This window comes from Motacilla alba, chromosome 5, assembly GCF_015832195.1.
Source record: "Motacilla alba alba isolate MOTALB_02 chromosome 5, Motacilla_alba_V1.0_pri, whole genome shotgun sequence".
NCBI classification, from domain to species: domain Eukaryota; kingdom Metazoa; phylum Chordata; class Aves; order Passeriformes; family Motacillidae; genus Motacilla; species Motacilla alba.
The window spans coordinates 29,727,641-29,749,241 of NC_052020.1; the positions used below are offsets into that span (position 1 = coordinate 29,727,641).

At 37.3% G+C, this 21,601-nt stretch overlaps 1 protein-coding gene across 20 annotated transcripts in view; it reads right to left on the reverse strand.

Annotated features, from left to right (window-relative positions):
* The window catches only part of GPHN (gephyrin), a 271,041-nt gene that overhangs the window by 3,720 nt on the left and 245,720 nt on the right, over window positions 1-21,601 (reverse strand). For 12 of the 20 annotated variants that reach the window (XM_038137440.1, XM_038137441.1, XM_038137442.1 and 9 more), the window contains 4 exons: window positions 6,340-6,427; window positions 4,224-4,297; window positions 1,527-1,591; window positions 156-259 (listed from right to left, as the gene is read on the reverse strand). In XM_038137440.1, the coding sequence (XP_037993368.1) occupies window positions 156-259; window positions 1,527-1,591; window positions 4,224-4,297; window positions 6,340-6,427 (331 nt within the window). Of the gene's footprint in view, window positions 1-155; window positions 260-1,526; window positions 1,592-4,223; window positions 4,298-6,339; window positions 6,428-15,714; window positions 15,787-21,601 lie in introns of all 20 variants that reach the window. The other 8 variants (XM_038137426.1, XM_038137424.1, XM_038137423.1 and 5 more) reach the window with 1 other exon arrangement.

The following is a 21,601-nucleotide window of genomic DNA, read 5'->3' on the forward strand; positions in this document are numbered from 1 at the left end:
ACAGAGACTGGGAATGTGCCTCTCTTTGTGTGAACGTCCTTCCACTGCCAGAACTACTCTAGGGCTCAGATTCCACAAACACAAGTCTTTCAGAGCCCAAAGAGCTGTACTTCAACATCTTGAGAGAATTTTTATATAGAGGACAAGCTTCTTACCCTGGCTTTGATGATGGTGGGCCGAGGATCCAGGATACCCTGCATTTTCCTCAGCGCAGGAACAACAAAGAGATTGCAGGTGACAACAGCTGACACAGGATTGCCTGTAGGACAAAGAACAGTTGGTGGTGATGCCCTCTTGGTTCACTCTGAAATGCTGAAAATGAACTTATGTTTTATAGCAATTTCATTTTAAAGGACTCTACAGAGCTTTCCATGCAATGTACTGCATACAGTACAGACTGCAGTGGCGTGTGGCAAGGGACATGTGGCAAGTCCACTTATTGAAAGCTACTCTCTGGATGATGTGTGCTGAGGTCCTGCTCCAACCAGAACTGCCCCATATTCCTCAGGCCCCACCATTTGCCTCTGTTCCTCTGCTGTCCTTTGTCCTATGCCTACATTTGTCTGGGGCTGGAGCAGAGTTCATTGTGCAGAGTTATCGGCTCTATCCTCACAGGGCTCTTTATTCATGACTAATGGTTCCCGGATACCAAGGGAAGAATAACTTTCAGTTCCCTAACAGAGTAGCAAAATGCTTTAGGACAAATTCTGAGGAGAATTCTACTGATTTATATGTTTTCTGTTGACTCACAAAAGAGGTGCATGACCACCTGTCAAACACCATTGTCTTACATATCTGGACTTCCCTAGACAACAGTTTTAAAATAAATACTATGATCAGATGGATGCTCCACTGATCTCTCCCATGTAAGAAAATGTACTGCAGCAACTAGAGCAAGAGGGGGTAGAACCACTAGAGATACATCTGAAAACCACAGGCTTATCAAGCAATCAAGGATTCCTTGTGTAGTGAAAATTCATGGAAAGAGCAATAAGAATAAAATAAATCCCTCCTCATTTAGAAGGACAGAAATCCATAAGGAAATCTTTATTCTGAACAAGTTCTTTGCAAGGGCACACAGCCAGCAGCAGTGCAGCTATGCTGCCCTCTTTTGGTTCCACAGCATGAGCATGATAAAAAAAAAATTCCGTGACATGTTCCTTGGCACTCCCTCATTTTTGTCTCCATTTTCAGTATGTCAGAGTGGATGCACTGACTTACACCCACAAGATATTTATGGTGAAGGTGCAGGGAGCAGGAGGAAAAAACACCCCTGTGAAAAATATACGGAAATTGTTGGATGGAAGAAATCCTAAGACCTGTACCAGAAAATTCTGAGGGCAAGGACAAAAAAGAACTCCTTAGCACATCCCTGTAAGTCCATATCTTCTGGAAATTTCTGAGAAAATCTTAAAGGTACCTTCCTTAGGGGCCAACACCAAGCATAGGTGCTGTGAAGTGTCACTGTTCTGTTTCATGTCTGTCATCTATGCACAGCAACAAAAGTAATCCACAAAACATCTTACCTGGAAGCGCAAAGATTATTTTTCTTACGCCATCAATATCCAGAGTTGCAAAAGTTGTTGGCAGGCTATGGAAAAAGAAAGTTATTTAATATCTGCATTAGAATATGTCTGAGCATTACCGTATTACTTAAAACATTAGCAAAAGAAAATAAAACAAACCAGGACCTCTCTCTCTCAGCAGTTCATTAGAACCTGCTGGTTATTCCATACTAGAGGTATAATCCTCTCTTTATGGTGACAGAATAATTTTTCTTGATATTCAACTCTGAAGTTTTAAGTACACAAATTTGGAGAGGAAATATCTAAAATCAAAAATCTAAATCTTGTCTTCATGCTAGAAGCCAATTAACAATGAAGTAATACTGGAATTACGCAATTACAGAGCCATGTTTGCTTTTCATATAAGGGTGTCCAATTTTTCATAACATTGGTGACTCTAATTCTCTTACTCCAGTCTCTACAATAGTAGTGTAAGAAAGCAGTATTTCTGAGCGGCTAGTCTGCAGATGAACAAATTCAGATACCATGGGCACAGCTGCAGCCAGGTGACACCCAGGTCTATCAATGAAGAGCTCTCTCTGCCTTTCAGAGCTGCTCAGTGATTTTGGTGACTTGCTGTGAGGGCTATTACTGTTACACAAATAGGACAGCAATGTGACAGTTCAAGAATGTGGCTGGCAAAAGGAAGGGACTTATCCATGAAAAAATAATTTTATGTTAGCGTAATCCTTTCAAACATTAGCAATTATACCACGGGACCAATAATTAGGCTGGTTTCCTTGGCTTTATCTTGAGCTGACCACTTCCACCTGGTCAGCAGATGACAGTTTACAACTTTGAAGATTTGCTGCAGTTTGATCATTATCACCTAGTTTTGTATCTGTTAAGACTCATCAATATCCTAGTTTACCAGAGGAAGTTAGTGTTTGATATCCCTGTTTTAAAATGCCTCTAACATGATGGGAACTATCTGCCAGATCTCCAACTGTTATAACCAGTGCACAAACCAATGGACAAAAAATTGAATTGCTAATTCACATTTACAGGAAACTCTGAATTATTGTATGACACTTCAAAGTAGAAACTTTCAGTACTTCCTTCTGTCAATGCAGCTAGACAAGATAACCTTACATGAGCTCAGCAACTTTCAGACCAAGTGGAGGGATAGCAAATCCTAAGCACCACCCTGCACTCATACACCACCCTGCACGCATACAACAAATTTTGACTTCACTCTTGGAACTTACTCAAGGGATTTTTTTCCCAATATAGTAATCACAATCTTCATCTTTTAATATGCAGTTAATAAAACCCAAGATACAATATTTTTTGTTGCACTACAGCTAATGAAAAAGAGAGTGCTTACATTCTCAGTAAGAACTAATGAGCAAATGTTTTGGTAGCAATAAGAAATACCTTTCTTGTGGCATAAATTGGAAAGGAACATTTAAGGGAAAAAACCCATTTCTTGAAGTTTTGCCAGCTAGTTATTAAAAGTTCATTGCTGCAGGTCTACAGAGGAGTCACCAGGAGAAAAAATTATGTTCGCTTACAAGTAAGCCAGAACCAGAATTTAATACTCTGAATTCTCTAAATCGAGTTATCCATTTTTGTCAGCAGCAGAGACTGGAGTGCAGATTCTGCTTCTGGGATTTCCCTACATCAGTTGTAGCAGTATGACAGAAGCAGTGAGCAATTTCTATGCCTGGGCTACATCCACCACAGAAAGAAACAAGCTTTTAGTCTCACTCATTCCTTTTGTGGAAAGGAGGTGGTGGTAGGAGCAGCACGGGCACCAAGCCCACACGCAGTTCTTTACCAGACTGTACGCAGAGACAGTGAAAGTATTTGTCTGTTTTCACAGCAAACACCCACTTGCAGCTCTGCTCCATGACAACAGTTCTGGGCTAGAGGGAATCATTCTGCAAAGCTGTGCTTGATCTTGTGTAGCTGGACCATTCTGACCCAGCTTGCAAACAACTGCCCTCCATAGGGAGCGAGGCAGAGGTGCAGACATCTTTCTGCTTTTGCACTGTGGAGAAATGGGAACTCTCTGTTTTCACCATGTGTGATTTTCATTCTCTCTGCAGAGCACGCTTTCAGACTCACTGGTGAGCAGTGCCACAGCATAGAAAAGCAATGCTGAAACAGTTTTCTGAGGCAAACTAAACACATAAAGGACTCTGCTTACTTTAAAATTACTAAGCTCAATATGTCAATTAGACAAAGCTTTATAAATTAGCTGTCATTCCACCTCTCTCAAGGAACTGCTTGTAGGAATATAATTTATGCAAATTTTGAAGTGAGACGAGATACTCTTTAAGCAAACTGTCCATTTAATGTCCTCATATTTCCTGGTTATTTCATGGTAATGTCAATATGAGCTCTGTGATTGCACTGAAGGCTGTGGCAATGTTTATACCATGCTGGTTTCCCACCAGTCCCCAAACCTGATTTGCAACAGTTATCAGAGAAATATCTCTTACTGATAAAAAAAAATATCTCTCTGTTCCAGTTAATTTCACCCATAAAGATGATGACTAATCTGAAGAACACTGATTTTGCTACTTTTCCCACATATATCTATCCTGTGGTTTATAGTACATTTGGAAAAGTGAAATCTACTGAAGCACTTCACTGGGATATTTGGGCCAATGTAGCCTCCATCGAGGCTGCCTAAGCAGAAAGATTTCTTACCCAGGTTTCATAAAAACTCTGCCAAAGTGAATCTGTGCGTGAAGATCAATATCCAGCACCTGTTTAAGATAGTCCTGTTTAATAAAAAAAAAAAAATTAAGTAACACCAAAGTGGCTTTATATCATCTAAGCATTCAAAGCAATTAATTAATATCAAGTAAAGATGAAAATTTGCATATCCTGAAAATGCCACAGCCCAGTAGGGAATTTTCAGTATTTGAAAGAAAGTATTTTGGAAAAGAAGTAAAGAACAGAGTCATTTAGGTGCCAAACCTGACTCCAGGAGGACATATATTTCCTTAAAATTCATCTGAAGCATCAGAATCTTAGAGCACCCGACAAATACCTACTACTAAAACATTCTCTATGTCAAAGATGGAAAAAACCCTTTACAATTCAAAGCTAAGAGTTTAAATGATCAAGTCATTTAGATTTTGCCATGGAAGGTATCTAGTTGTAGATTTAGACATCTCCGACTACTTTTGAAATCAATACTGTACTGTAGAAATCATATTTTTTCAGGATACTGTAATTATTGTAATTTCTTGGGTCTAATGGTCTAATTCACAGTGGTTGGGTTTAACATTCCTTAGAAAGAAAAAACTGTGGGTGGCTTGTGAATGAGTTCAAGCTAAATGATTTTGCATAAACACAATTGATCCAGTTATTAAAACAAATGGAATTACTTGTTTAATCTTTATTGACAATTGCTGTGCCTAAAGATGTAGTACCCTATCTGTTGTGTTCAGTGAGGCTAAACATGTGGGCCATAGCAGTCATCTATGAAGACAGACTTTGAAAGGAGTAAATCTGAAACTCCCTGGCAGTTAGCCCTTTTTTTTTTTTTTTTTGTGGATGTGTGTGTTCAAGTACTTGGAAAGCAGCAACTAATTTCAGCCAAGTGTTAACTCTCAATTATTAATTGCATTAACCCCTCTTTTACTTTCTGTTTACTGTTTGGATGTTCACAGCTATTTCTTTAAAGCTGTAAAAAGCTCAGTATCAGAGGACAGACTATCAGTGGAATGTAGAGCCTATTGACTTTAGGCCGTTGCCTCAAATTCAGACTGGGGAGAAATGAGCCAAAAGTCTGAATGTCTGTAAGACCATTCCGCAGTTCAGCCACTTCTTAGTGTTTTTGTGTCTGCACTATGTTGCCACATTCCCAATTTAAAGACCAGTACTTTTCCTTGATTATTTTTCCAGGCATACTGGAGACAATGCGAGTAATTGAAAGTTATTTGCCCTGGTTTAATTAATTATCCATTTTCATTATGTATCAAATGATATGATTTCTACTCAGAAAAGTAAACAAAACCAGCACTCATGTTTCCCACCTCCTAATGACCGTCTTTAGTATCTGTTAGTTATAAAAGATGTTTATTTTACCTGCCAAACTCACAGATTCAGCCTGGGATCAAAAAGTAATTTGAGTTTTCCTTCGCATAAGTCATGATTAATAAATGTCCTGCAGGTTCATCTATGCCCCACCAGCATCTCTGTATCCCTATTTTCTTTGATGGTTTTGGCACAGGGATAATCAACAGGAATTCAATCAACAATTCTGTTAATGATTCAAAAGGCAAATATATCAGCTCACTGGGTCTCATATGTATTGTCTGTAGGACTATCAGGTGCAAAATGTGATAAAACTATTTTTGTAACAGATAGAGCTTTGGCACATTCAGGAAACAGATGTGCTGAGTAAAAAAATTCTATTTATATACTTAGGTTGCTTTTTGAAGTACTTTCAAAGTACCTTAATTCTATCTACATTTTACCTGCTCTAAAAATAAAGTCTATTGTCTTCGTGTGCTATTAACCCAGCACCTTTCTCATCTACATAAATCATCCCTTAAATAAAAACGCATTTGTAAATCCCTCACATCAAGAATTAAAAGCTTCTCTGTTGTACTGTGTCAACTACAGTACAGAAACAAGAATGAATGGAATGAGTTTTGAAGATTATTTTCTTAAGTAATCCACATGTAAGCATTCCAATAAAAGTCAGGTCCATTTTTAATAAACATTAATACAAAGGTAGTAGCTTGGGTGACAGACTCTGGTTTGAAATTCTTACATATATTGTAGGAAGTCAAACTTAAATTTTGCATACCTTTTCCCCCATAGATACACCTCCTGATGTAATGATCACATCAGCACGGCTGATACCCTCATTCAGTGCATTCAGTAAATCATCTGGGCTACAGGAAAGAACAGGCAAGCACATTAGTGGCATGGAATTATTATGAGTTGTAATATAAGTCTGTGTGCACACATACAGATGCATATACACACTTTTAAGAGAGTAATACAAGCTCTTTTCCTTCTTAAGATTCCACACTGTTCAATTCTAGTCATGAACTGCAACCTCATTAAGTGAACACCACACTGGTTGGCACCCTTCTGTCTAAAGTTTGCAACAGGGACAGTGGGATACTTTAGACTGGGACTGAAGAATGCCATTACAAGTGTCTGAGAGTATGCAACTGGCACAATAGGTAGTAATACAGATTGTGACTTAGATGAACTGACAGGGATTTATAAAGGCACCTGGCACATGAAAATTACTGACCACCAAGCAGGTTGCAGTACTACCTGTCTAGCTTATCTGATGTGTGCAAAAATGGGGATGAGGCTCCACTTCAAACTTTGATCAGTGAAGAGTGGGATTAAATCCTTTGTTTCTCTTCTCTGTTAGAAGGCTCTGCAGCAAAGCCACCTGTACATATTCACTTCAGCTTGCAAAAACACAGTCCATGCTGTTAAAAGGTCTATTTACCTTCATGAGAAACAGTGCAATGAGAGCTATGATATTCTTCCATAGAAAGAGCATAACTGTGAAGGAAGTTGGTGTCCTAACTCTTTTCTTTCCATTTTAGATCTAAACTGGAAACTTTGAAGCAAGCATTAGATATTTAAGAGCAGTACTGATGCTAATACACAGCTTCAAGGCACACAGTGGAGAAACTCAGTAATACAACTCACACAGGTCCAAAGGAATCAAAACCAATTTCCATTATATTAAATTCCTACTTTGCATTTAACATTTGTGAACTGACCAGAAGCTGACCAGTTGCTATGACTACATGTACTGCTTCTTCAACAGTATCTTTTCAGTTCAGTGATCCTGAAAGTTGTTCATGGGAGGCTGTTCCTACTTAGAATGCCGTTGAAAGAATGGGCAATAAGGCTAGTGACTGTATGAAGGCCTTCACCTGGAATACAGCACCTCAGGTAAATACCACACTACAACTACAAAATGCCATGAGGACTATCCTTTGAGAGCTTGGGCTGTATTTCATGCAAAACTAGAACTACAGCAGTAATTTTGGAGTTTGAGCTGAAAACACAAAAATTAGGAATATTATGCAAGTTCTAGTTGACCTTTCAGAGACTAGCAGAAACTCTGTGTTTCCAAATGTCTCAGAAACAAAAAAATCCTTTCCTCTGAGCATCCTTTCTTTGCCTATGGTTCAGTGAAATACACGCAGCACTTAGCATGATGTGCTGCTGTGTGCACTACAATTTATGGGATGCAAGAATGAGCGCACTCCCTCACTGAGTAAATAGCTCAGTGCATGCAACCTTGCACATGCCTCATCTCACCAGAGAGCCCTCCGGTGTCCTCTACCCTGGTTATGCCTTACAGGCAGAAAGACTCCAGACTCTTTCTCCACAATGTCCAGTGACTGAAGCACCAGGGTCTTTGGCATCACAGTGTAGTCATCCTGCACAACGTTATTACCTATGTTGGGTTACACCCCTCTCTAGGGTCAGATTGCTTTGTAAGAGGTAGGCAACAAGATACAGCAGAAAGAAGGGCAGATTGCTGTAGACTGCAATCAATAGCATAGAATTATACACTATCCCTTTTTAAAAGGAAATAGTGGCTGCAGTATTGTGGCACCCCATCATGACTGTTGTTTAGGGTACTGGGTATCTTGGATACTCTTGATAGCCTACAAAGAATGCCTAAACTGTTTTCTATGAAGAAAATAAATGGGCTCAAGCAAAACCATCTTCTTTGTTCTTTAGGAAACTGAGACATTTTATCAGCTGACCCCTCTGAAATCTCGGGATCATTTTCTCCAAAACCCAGCACAAGTCTTCACTAGTCATTGATGGAAAGCAGAAAGGAGCAAGTCTGCTGTTGGCTACTTCTTCAAAACCAATTGTTTTGTATTGATCCTCTAAGTGGTATCTGTATGTAACAAGATATTATTTAAGATTATTATAGAGTTTGTAATAGGAAAAGTCTCTCAAGATCTAAGTATTCCTTAATCCTTGCCAATGAGGCTGCTTGGAATGCAACACGGAATACATATTCATTACCTAGGTTCATATTGGCATTCCTGAGGCTTGGCAGTCAGACATATGCCACTATCACCAGCCTAAGACTGCTTTCAGCACATTTTTCTCATTAGTCTGTGATGGAGCTGAGGACCTTATCTTGAACTTGCTCCAGGCTGTTTCATTTTATCTTGTTTAATTATTTAAAAGTTATTCATAGGTAGCAAGTCTACCTGTCTGGGGACATGCTAATTCTGGATAATGAAGTGGGCTTGCTTTTGGTTGTGGTTTGAGAATAATGGAAGTAACAGTAAAAAGCAAACAAGTATATATTTAATTGTTGTTGAAGTTAAATAGAATGGAAATGCAGCTACTTACATATGGAATATATATATATGTATTTGTATATATATAAAATCACTTAACAAAGAAAAAAAAATCAATAAACCCCCTTCCACCTCCAAATAAGCCTAAACTCAAACCAGGTGAGGACTCAATTCACGTCATTCCTTATGAGGACAGAATACCACTGGACAAGTTCATCATTCAGGCTTTTTTTTTTTTTTTTTGTCATGTAAAAAGCTATATATTACTGGACTTGGTGCATTTTTAGAATTTCCAGTAGAATGATCTGTATAATATACTTTTCTTCACCATTTAAAAATTCTTTTCTTTACCATCTGAATAGTACAAGGCATTAAAAATTCTACCACTAAAACTTATCCAGGCAATAGCACTGCACATCATCTTTAACACAGTTACAGAATGAATTTAATTCTTTCAAAAAGAAAGATGTGATAGAAATTTTGTCGCAATAAACTGAATAATTATGTTAATTTGGTTTTTATTTTGAAAAAAGGAGACAAAATGCCCACCCTTGCTGTTGCAGAAAATGTCTCCTTTTTGGACATTTTTGGCATACTTCTTTTTGTCACTCAGGTCTGCTCAACTTTATGTTGTACTTAAGGCTAGTAGTTCCATGACTCTGCAATCAGCACCACACACTCCTTACAGGAGTCCCCTGTTGCAATCTTCAATCAACACTGTAGTGAACATTTCCCTTGCCTTTAGTGGATTTAATGCAGAGAGTTATTACTCAAATTGCCTAATAACACTGAGTTGATATAATCAGATAACAAGGTACTACTTCTTGTTTTATTTGTTGTGTAACAGTGAGCAGCTGCTCCTTTAGATTGAAAAAGGAAATAAAAGGAAAGGGAATAAATAATGAAAACTATTAGATTTGGAAAGAACAGACAAGATGACTTTGGCATCTGAGTATAGCATGACAAGATTGTTTTAAAAGGCAGGTGACAAATTGCCATGAAGCTGAGAAATAACACTCACTGTCTGAGCAGGTACAGATCAGAAGCTGTACTCTGAAGCAGGGCAAGATACCGGATTAGCTAGATTAATGGTCTAATTTACTACAATAAATCCGTTAAAATATCTTGTCAAAGTGCTATTCTTGGATCTTTTTTCCTTCATGGACAGAACTGTAACAGGTGCTCAAATATAATGGTGAATACCTTAATCAATGTAAAGTAGATTTTGATGGGAAGTCTAATTTCCAGATGGCAAAATGACTCTGTTTCATTTGGTGATTTTCCAAGTCAGAGTGACATTGTGCACAAAAAACGGAATGTGCATTTCTAACATGTTGCAACTTATTAAAAAAGTTATACTCAGATATGTTTCAGATCATATCTAATCATCTTTTGTTAATCCCTTGAAGAAAATTTGTTATTTAGGGACTGCATACATATGAAACTATTAATATACATAAATAAGGAACAAATCCAAACTTTCTCACAACACCTGGAGCAGACTGTGTCTGCATAAATATTATGTGTATTGTACACACAGTTTTGAAGCTGCATGGTAATTTGCGTAAAGAGTGCATGTATTTTTAACTACATCTTTACATTCTCTGCTAATTTTGTCAGTCTGATAAACAGAGTATCTACTCTACTATCCCAGTTTCCTGATCCTTCTTGTTCAGTTTTGTGGAACAGAATGAGCAGTACAATCTGGAAATTGTTTGGAGGGTAGCTATTGTACAATGGCAGCAGCAAGCATCCAGTAAGCAGATGTGTGACATTGCAGCTGACACTTGCTTTCATTGATTTGAAGAGAGGACTTGCAGGATGGCAGTACAGCAGGAACACCTTCTGGATTCATGAAAAATTCTGGTTATCAAAGTTAGTTTGTGGAAAACTTATTCAACACTTGAGCTGTCAAGTGAGCTGTCTTTGAACTGAAAAGATATACAAGAAAGCTTAAGAGCTTGAACAAGAAAATGATGCAAGCCTCATTAAAACAGACATCAGGCATGTAAATTTTCTCCTTTCCACTCTCAAAAGAAATAGCTACATTATAGTGAAGACCAAAGAATTCTGTGTTTTAAGTGCCAGTTTGAAGTACCCTAAATTACAGTGTAATTTTCTCTTTCACATAGAAATCAACACATGTTAATTCACTTTTGTTGATCCTATTGTTGTGCTTCACTGTCATTAATTATCAATCTGTCAGCTTTTTCTGTGATACAACCCTTAACAGCAGCAGTTTGATACATGCAATTAAACAGCTCAGTTTAATAATTTAATATAGAAAACAAATAACAGCAAATGTTTAAAAAATCACCTACCACTCTGCAGTAAAATGAGAGAACCCAGTTAAAACGGGACTAGAATCTTTAGTTAGGACTGACTTATCAAGCCATTGTCACAGTACAAAACCCATAGTTCACTACTAATTTCCAGGACCATTTCCACCACGTTCTTTGGACAGGAGTCACGTTCATTCAATGTAACCTAATTACATGACAGTCACTTCCTGTCCTCACTGCCCTATAGCTGCTGCTATAGGGTGACTAACAGAGACATTCTGGTTGTTGTATTTCTCTATGCAGCACCCTGGGCTTTTATAAACCCAGGTCTTCCAGTAACCTGTACTTGCAAAATGTGTGCATGCACCATCACAGTCAGCACCTTGAACCTCTGTGCTTTACAGAGATACTGGACACAGATACAGAAAGATACACATGCACCATAATGCACCAGATGCATGCACAAGTGTCTATTGTGAGTTCAAAAGCAGAGCTGGCCAACCTTTCTTGCCTGCTGTTTTACTTCATTTGAAAGTACCTCAAGTATTTCAGTTATATGCTGAAAGACATGATTCTTCACAAATTCTGAGGAGCTACAGATTCCTGGACACACAGTGAAAATGGAAGTGCTTAGCAGTGATCCTACACAATCACACTAGAGACCAAAGAGGTCCACCTGCTCTCTAAACCACAGTAGTTGACTGTAAACTTCATCTAGAGGTGCCCTGAGCTTAGCACATTCTGGATACGTTCCCACAAACTGGCAATAGTGGTTTGTACTACTTTTGCATCTTAGGAAGTCTCTGACCTGCTAAAGAGATGTTCCAGAAGAACAGGTTTAACTGAGGTACCAAGACCTGCTGGAAATTCCCCTTGCATGCAAAGATCCCAGTCAAACTTCTAGTTCAAAGAATTTGCCAAATTAATATTTTTGTCAAATAACAACGGACTACTTGTTGTATTCAGAGATCTCATCAAGCTCAATGACATTTCTTCTTGAGGAAAGATGGGATATGGATTTGATCCTTTAAGATTAACTCTCATTTTGTAACTGCTCATTCAGCTGAGGTGACAGATTTCAAAATGAATAGATGAATACAGCGAGGCATAAAGACAGAGTCTGTCACCCACTTCTCACCTCATGGCCAAGAGGAGTATTTTGCATATCAGTAATTTGCAGGATGCAGAATGGTGCATAGATGCCATTATTTTTAGCCAACTAAAATCCACCTTCTGTAGAATATAATATTGAATGTAAATCAACGAATACATTTCACTGAATGCAATTCAATGAACGAATATTTGACAGTAATAGGAATTCTGTGTTTTGACTAGTATGGTTTTTGAATGCAGAAGAAAATCCAATTTTGATGGTGCATATAGTAACATATGGACACACTTCTGAAACTGTATTTGTTTCAAAATTCTCAAGTGTATTTCATCATGTTCTCATAATGTATCTTCCTCTTACCTTCTGTGGTATTTCCCTGGATCACTCTGAACAGATGCAGTATGTTTTTCCTAGGAAAATAGGCCAGCTTGTGAGGAAAGCTGGAATAATTACAGCAGCTTTTGGCTTGTTCAACATAACTATGTAAGTTTTGTCTAGTTGACAGAAATATTAAAGAATCCGTCTCTGGTACTTTTTGCTGTTCCTTTAATTCCTGCTGCAAATAGAAATGTTATTTTGCAGATTTTTTTTTCGTGTTACATTTATGAACTTTTAGGGATTTTGGTTAGAGGCCTTCAATCAGAGGTCTTCAACTTTTTGCTGAAGTAGCCATGAGAGCTAATGCTAGTGTCTAATGCCTTCAGTGTTTTTTTCTACATGATAATAGAAAAAAGGATGATGATAATAGATAATAGATGATAGATTTTCTTCCACTGTTTCCCTGACTTACTTCAGAAGACTCCCACTCATATATATGCCAGAACGACAAAATATCAGAGAGGTCAGAAAGAACAGCTAGCCATGGGAGTGGTGCAGGAAAAAGTCTCATGCATAGAAGCCAGGTGCTTATGCACTGTGGGCACATTCCTGCATGAAGGGTCCTCGATCACATCCTTGTCTGCTGCTTGTATACATTCAGCTGCAAGCATTTCAGTGTGAATTGTAATTTTTTGAATAAATGCTAAAAAAACAAGACCAAAGCTTTGATAACAACTGTCTTCAGTTGCTGTGCCATTGTACTGACTCTTGAGCACTTAATTCACTCTAAATCCAGTATAGTGTGTGTCCTTTGAGTGTAAGAAGCAGCCTGAGAACTGCTGCTTTCCACTAATTATAAAACTATCCCTGGCTATTTTTGCTGGCTGAAGATAATGAACCTTATCAGTACACTTACCAGAAATCCATTCGTTTTTCTAAGAAATTGGACAGGATTACACAGGTAAAGGTTTTTATTTTATCTTCCTTCTTACAAAGGAAGTGGGTCAATAAGGATTCACTGAAAAGTTATCACTTTTTCAGTGCACTGGTGAGTCGGAAGGGCAACTGTGGTTCTGCAATTATTTCATTGAGAGCACTCATGAAATGAGAATTGGCTTATACTGACACAACTGAAAGTAAAATATATGATGGATGTAATTAGTTCCAGTTGTTTACATATAGCAAATAATATCACCAAATCTGACACATAGTGAAATGGCATTGTAATCACAGAATTTCTTACCTTTTCATTTTACTTTAGCTTCAACTGTAAGAGTAAATTTTAAATAAATTTAAAAGGAATTTAAAATTATTTCATTCCCCCTGAAAACTGGTGTAACTGCTTTTGATTTGCAGTCCTGTCTCCAGGACAGGTAGAAAGGCAGTCCCTAAAAGCAATGCCTCAAAATGAAGGCTTTCTCTAGGAAGCTCCACCCTTTACAGAATCATAACTTAATTACTTGGAACAATGTCTGTCTCCAGAATAAAAATTATTTGGAAGCCACAGGTTAGAGACAATATAGAAAGACCTTTAAAAATTCTCTGTCATCAGCTGTGTCCTAAAACAAATAGTTATTTTTTAGAAAATACCAAATGAAATATGGCATTGATTTTTGTTTACTAAAAAAATTAAAATTCCCCATGAAGAGTAAACTACAGTGTTAGAAATAAGTGAAGAGAAGGAACTGAGAAACTTATCCTGTTTGAGACCAGCAACTTAATTTTTTGACAGCTGCTAGTTAGTGGAAGGATCTAGAACTTTATTTGTCTCTACAATACTGGACCATATTCCTTCAAGCACAAAGATGTTTTTAACATAACAAAATGTCCATTGCCTTTTTTCCTGCTTTGGAAGCAGAAGCATTTTTTATTGCTCATGCGTTGGGTAGGAAGACTTTTCTAGGGGCTGGTTTTTCTTGGTGCTTTCCCTCACACTGCTTAGAAGAGGCTAAAGGCTCATTTAATGTTTTATGTAGTAGCAATGAGGTGTGAACTGACTTGCATGAGGAATTCCAAGTCCATCACCTGCTGGTAGATTTAATCTTTTAAGTAATTTCAGATAAAGCAGTATCACGTTCTTCACATTAATTTAAAATGTTTTAAATACAGCAGATTCTCATAAATTTTTTGGTTGTGTAGTTTAGCTAAAGGTTTAGTTCATTACATGAGAAAAACCTAGATTTATAACAACCTGGCTTCAGCATGAATAACTAATTGCTAAACGAAAACCAGTTTTTTGAAAGCTAAGGATATGGCAGATTGACTCAGTCACGAGAACAGCAATTTGTTTTGTTTCCCAGTATGCAAAGCAATCATTAAGCTATAACCCAATCCTCCAACTTTTTCTTACAAAAATGGGCCCATTTACCCCAGTGAGGATCCTCACATGTGAAGTTTTCAGGTATAGTCTTCAATAGGATTTTCATTCCTTTTCTACCTATTTTTGTTTCCTACATGAATGAAAATACAGAAACTAATTGTTTCTGTTTGTTAATGGAGAAAATGACAGTTTATTCTCCCTCTGTCATCACTCCTGCTCCTTGGGCCTGTCTATGTTAGAGGGCGAGTTCTGAAATTTAATCTATTATTAAACCATCTCCCTAGGTAAGATGTAGTATATAATTGCATATGTATTTTGGAAAAAATGCATAGTGCATAGTTTAGAGATTTCCTGAGTGCTTTAGAGATGATCAGAATAGTGGTGGAAAACCAAGTATGCAGTATCACAGACTCAGAACATCCTGAGTTGGAAGGGACCCACGAGGATCACTGAAGTCCAACTCCTGTTATGACTGAAGAATCACAGCAGTGACTTCCCTGGACTCCACTACTACCTTCAAGCAGGATTTTTCCTAACTGGCTCAGTTTTTAAAAGGGAAAAGCCTAGACAGATAAAGATGTTTGCCGCTACTGATGAGTAATGTAAACATTTTCATTTTATCAAGTTGTGGAGCCATGTAAGTCTACAGTGCACTGGTGCATAAGAACTTGACTGAAAAGGCAGTGCTACTTAATGGACAGAATAAAACACCATCTGCTCCTGTACGGCAAATGTTGGTTGGATGTGTGCTCCAAGCTCTGCCCTGACAGACACCTGGCCGAGCCTGCCTGTGAGCATGCACGTGCCTCAACGTCCCAAGTGGTTTAAAAACAGTGCTCACCAATCTGGTAGGCCTGTCTCCGCAGTGTTCTGGAAGCTCTGTGTCCCTTCTTCTTTAAAAACATCTGGCTTCCTGAGGGTAAAGGAAGCAGAAGGGGTATAATAAAGAGCCAGGGAAGGAGAGAGTCTCCTGGGGTCAAAGGGAAGCTCTGTGCCCAGCTGTGTCCCCCTTGGTGGCTCTAGATATTCAAAATCACCATGGGAAATGCTTCCTTTTTTGCAAGGCCAGCCAATGGGAGAGAAAGGAAGTGCACGGGAACATCTTTCTCTTACAGTTTGGATGGGCTTCTCCCAAGGAATGAAGAGTAAAGTTACAGAAGGATTTAGGCTCAACTGGGCATGCCAACAAAGCACAGTTCATCTTTCCTTGCAGTGTCTATGGAGAAACTTCTTTACTCTTGACTTCAAAACAAAGCAAAATGAAGTGTTAAACAACTTGACGTTTTGGAAGGAGGACCATAGATAATGGAAAAATATTTGGAGATGGGCCCCATTGAAACATTTTTACTCACACTTTTAGCTTCTTATTCAGGAAATAGGTCTCAAGGCATAATAACTGTCACCTTCTTAACTTCAAGGGGGAAAGAGCTGTAATTATCCTAATTTTATAATTCCATAGTCAATAAAGATGCCACTTCATTCATGAGAAGCTTCATACCCTGCTGCAAGAGGCAGGATTAGAAAAAATGTCCAAAACTGAGAAAGTTACTCCTGTCAGGACCTTATTTAAAACAATTAATGATTTGTTATGAATTTCCAATTATGCAAGCAGCATTACCTTTTACATATACTTCTTCCAAGTCAGTTTTTCTGTGAAAAAACTATTCTTAGATAGTGTCCTTTGAAACAGAAATACGAAATGAATAGAAATTATGTTTTTATACTCTTAAATGTAGGGCAATTAAATGCTAAGAAATCTTCATTAGACACGAAGATTTATAAATATACCTTAAAAAACCCCCTGAAATCAGATATTCATGATTGAAATGGACCATGACATCAGTCATCACTGCGTGACTCTTGAGCAGTTTCTTCATATCAGCTGGCTAGACAGTTAACAAAGTCAACCTCCCTCCCCAGTCCATGGCCAGCTGATCCTGCACAAGGCAGCCTCAGTCTAGCATTTCAAAGATCACTTCTGTGCACACTCATGTCCTGTCTGACTGGGGAATGTGAGATGAAGACTGGGCCAATGTCCCTACACTACTCTTACACATGCCCAAAGTCACTGCTAACACTAAATCTAAAATCCTCCTTTATTACCTTGTAAATCCACGCCATGTTTCTCCTCATAGTTCATGAAAAGGGTCTGTCAGATTGAATGCACACTAATGTTGATAGGAAGTGATGGAAGAATATTTGAATTATTCAGGTTAAAAGTTCAGATGTCCATTTCTTTCTGACAGGCTTCCCAAGAAAGCCATTTCCTAAAATGGCTTCAGTCTCTCATTTTCTCTTCTATTCATTGCCAGAGTAACAAAGTCAATCTCTATTTCTCAAAACAGGGTCCCTGTGTCATGAAGTGACACACAAAAGACTTTCAGATTTCATGAATGATCCCAGATTCTGCTTTAACCACCAACATTACTGACAGCAGTCTCAAAAATCCAAAATCTTTTCCAGCATGAAGCTCTGTTGTGTAATTTCTGCTAGTACTAGTCTTCTGATTTTATGCTTCTACTACGTATTGTCCATTAGAATAACATAAAATTAACTTAATTCTCTGAAATAATACTTAACAGATTATTTGCAACCCAGAGAAATAACTCCCTTTTTTTATGATTTAATATTTAAAATAGTGCGAGAACCTCCCTGAAGTTGCTTCTGTTTGAATTGTAAATAAATATCCAATCTCACTTTGAAGTGAATATCAAAGCATTTGATTTAGTTTCCTAATAACTAATTACTATCACTGTTAAAATTATGCTTTACTTACACTCTGAATGAGTCTAACTTGAATACATAGGCATTGCGGCTGAAACAGAAACCTTATTCAGTTTGATCTCCATGTGGCTCAGTATTACTGGAAGGTAATCAAGTCATCTTGTAAGAACATCTGTGGAACTAAACAGCCTGAGTTCTGGTACTACTTTAGTACACAGTCCATCCTTTAACCACTTCAGAAATTTAATGGCTCTTGTCCTGGGAATACAAAGGTGAGGACAAAATTAATCTTCTAATTCTAGAAGAGATTAGCTCTTTATATTTATATGTGTGCTAGAACTTGTATTTAGATGATTCACAAATGTTTCCTTAAATCTTTACTTCTTAGGATATAAACCTCCAGCCTGTAAATTTTACTTATATTCTTTAGTCCTCTATGTATCAATTCATATTTGGCTGTATTAACAATATACTTAAACCAGTTTTGTAAGTGATTCTTATCACTGACACAGTGACCCATCTTCAGTGTTCACCACTTCTTTGATTGCTCTGTATCTACTGCCTTTATTAGAGTTTTCATTACTTTCTTCTAGGATAGTAGTAAAATTTCAAGCCTCAAAAATTTCTCAGTGACTTGGGAACTCAAATTCCTATTTATATATATGCTCTAGGCATAAAGAAGGTTAAAAGTCATTTAAGTGAAGGATACTTTGACCTCTAAAAGCTGAAGTTCTCTTGAAAAAAGAACTTATCTCTCCAAGTACTTTTAAAATTGTTAACTTAAGCCTCAAAAATAGACCATAAAAATAGTAATTTTTACTATTACAACAAATAGACTCCCTCTGTTTTCAAAGATAAGATTTTCAAAGTATTCTGTCCTCTTTATTTGCTCTTTACTGACCTGTGCTGCTACTGAGCTGTGATTCTAAACATGCCAATTCAGGAAGGAGCCCATGCTCGTGTTGAACACAGTTAGGAAAATGACACCCTGCTGTGCATTAGCTTTGCACCTGTCACCTTTACATCATAAAATTTTATTACCTCTCACACAATGTAGTTTCCTACTGTAACAGAAAACTCCTTGGGACTTGCACTGTCCCATTTCACAAGTTCTTTTTTCACCTCTGCTTTGGCTGAGACATTCCTTTGTGGTTTTGGAAGATGTGCATTAGATGAGATGACTTGTCAATATGACAAGTTATTTGAAGATTTCCCTAATGATTATCAAGAGTGGTTGTGACAAATATTAAACATTTCTGCTTGAAAAGGAGAATATTCTTGACAGGGCACAAGGAAGGAGAGGACATCCACATCTGAATCACCTTCCAACCATTACTCTGTGTCCCTGCATTGATTAGGGTATGGTCAAAATGTATAACAACATGTTTTTTTGAGTAGAACTGGAAGTGAAGTCACTTTAAGAAACCTAATATTGTGACATTTAATGTATGGTCTTTTCTCTAACAAGCATTTTCTTGCAGTCATTTGGTAAATGATACTACTACTACTAATTTTGTTCACACTATATTTGCATTTACCCAAGCTGGCATTAAGCTGGAGCAGGGAGAGACTAGGATTCTGTGCCTGGCTTCTGCCCATAACTCATATGATGATACATGTCAGGCTGATATTGCATGAGAAATTTTGGAGTTGGAGCAGTTTCTCCACTCCTCCCTCCACTCCAGTTGTTCCACCTACATTGTAACATTAGTAATGACATGCAAGCCTCACAAATGCAAAAGATTTAAACCTTTTTTTGGGATGACAAACTTAAAATTGAAGCTGACTAAATCCTTCAGTAAGATTTCAGTATCCATTCTAAATATGAAGAGACTCTATGAAAGCTTTTATTTTAGGGATATCACAGAGTAATGCTGTTACAACAGCAAGGGTGATTTTTAATAGTTTTACCTGTCATTTAGGAGCTCTATGTCCAACAGTATGTCAAAAAGGAAAGGCAAACAAATAAGAGACTAAACACTTCCCGTGTAGAAAAGCTCTCATAAACTGCTGATTTAATAACTATTAAGATAAATCTTTCAAGCAAGTGATGAAATAATATGAATTTCCTGAATTTTTCTCCTAAAGAGAGAGATTCTTTCTCTCTCCACTGTGAAATCATGGACTCATAGATGAAAATGCTGTTGGAAGCAACTAAATATTATACATGCCTCTGAGAAAAATGATAAGGGAATTAGAAAATAGGGATAAGAATGCAGAGAAGGGGAAAATGCACTCATGTAAACAAAGGTAAAAGTAGAGGAAATGGAATTCATTACATACGTGATCAAAATTCCTTAGCAAGCTTAATAAGAAAGTCTTTCATAGAGGAAAAGCTGTCAAAATTGAAGCTCACTTTGTAAAACAGAGGCCCATGCTGCAGCAGATTTTGCTAGGTCTAAACTTTACACTTTAAACAATGAAATACAAAGACCAACACAAATGAAATAATCAGACACAAAAATATCCTGACAATTAGACTTCTACAGATCAGAAATGCAACTCATTTTTATCATTGGTTTCCAAAAAAACCAAATAAATTATTAAACCATAAGCAAAGCAAATGAAAGCCTTTTTAACTTGGTCTTGTTATTAGGAGGCAACATTCAAAAGTACATTGGAATACCAACTTTGACTGGCCAGTTGTTTTTTAAATTTTTTAGCAAGTGTGTCTGAGATTCAAACAAAAAATGTAAGACACAACAGTAACAACAATTTCAGAAGGGTTCTTCCTCTTCTTAATTTTGCATTTGTTTCTTGTGTTTGCAGTTGCTCTGGAAATGGATTTATCTTCCATTTCTACTCAGAGATGTGTGCTTTTCAAACAGCTTGGCTTTTATGTGCTAAGAACACAAACAGAGAAAATTTTGGCTTCTGGCCAGACCTAACTTCAGCTGTATCACATTCCCAGGTCTGTTCCTTTCTCTTGTTGCTTTCTTCTAGGATTTCAACTGCAAACTTTATCTATGGGTTTTGGAATTGCTGTTTTTTATTTTGAATATTGAGTGATATATATAATTCATGAGAACAGAAATGACAGTGACAATCTCAGAAATCACTAAAATGCTCCCAAAAGAAATATAATATTGGTTTCAAATGAAAGTACAGCTTTAGGATAAGTCAGACTTGAGTGGTCAGTTCAAAACGTAACTTCACATATGATTAACATGCAAAGGCATTTAAAAAATGCTTTTAACTACTCTTTGAAACCCAGACATTCAGTGTACTTCCCCATGTTTTCACATTCTCTGTGTTTACATGTTTCACAATCCTGGGCTTTAAAGCAGCTGGACAAGCTATTTTTTTATCTAAACACCTCTGAATGATTTGTATGCTGAAATTATATATAGGAATAACCTCTACGTTTGTCTGTGCAAATACTACTCTAAATTTTTTTTTATGCTTGAATATTAGATCTGCAAATATGATTGAAGAGGATTTCCATGGCTGTTAGAAACCTGACCCGTTACAGCAATTGTAGTACTCAACTGTGCTCCCTGTTAGCTGCTGTCTCACACTCCATTAGTGCTTATGGTGCACAGGAAGTGATACTCCCAGTAAAATGAAGCAAAATTTACCCCATGAAAATTGTATTAAAAAAAGGAAATAGGAAAACAACCATCCAAATCTAAAGTATGGGAAGGAAGGAAGAAATATATACCATGATACATAAAAAAATAAAAAATACAAGTTTAAAATTTTTCCTTCTGAAAAGTATGTTTGCCAGTATTTTTACTACACCAGTAGATATTGCAGACATATAAAATCTTCCTGTTTTTCAATGACTGGATACATATTATACACACAAAATACACATATATATGAGCACACACAAACACACATAATCTATGGTTTAACTTCAGTAAACCATAAAACAGACACTGAAGGCTTGTTCCTCTCTTCTACAAACATGTTAACTAAAGTGTCAAAATTGTATGCTTTGTAACATCTTTCTGGTAAGTCTCCTGCATTTGTTCAAGTGCCACAGTACTCCATCAAATCAT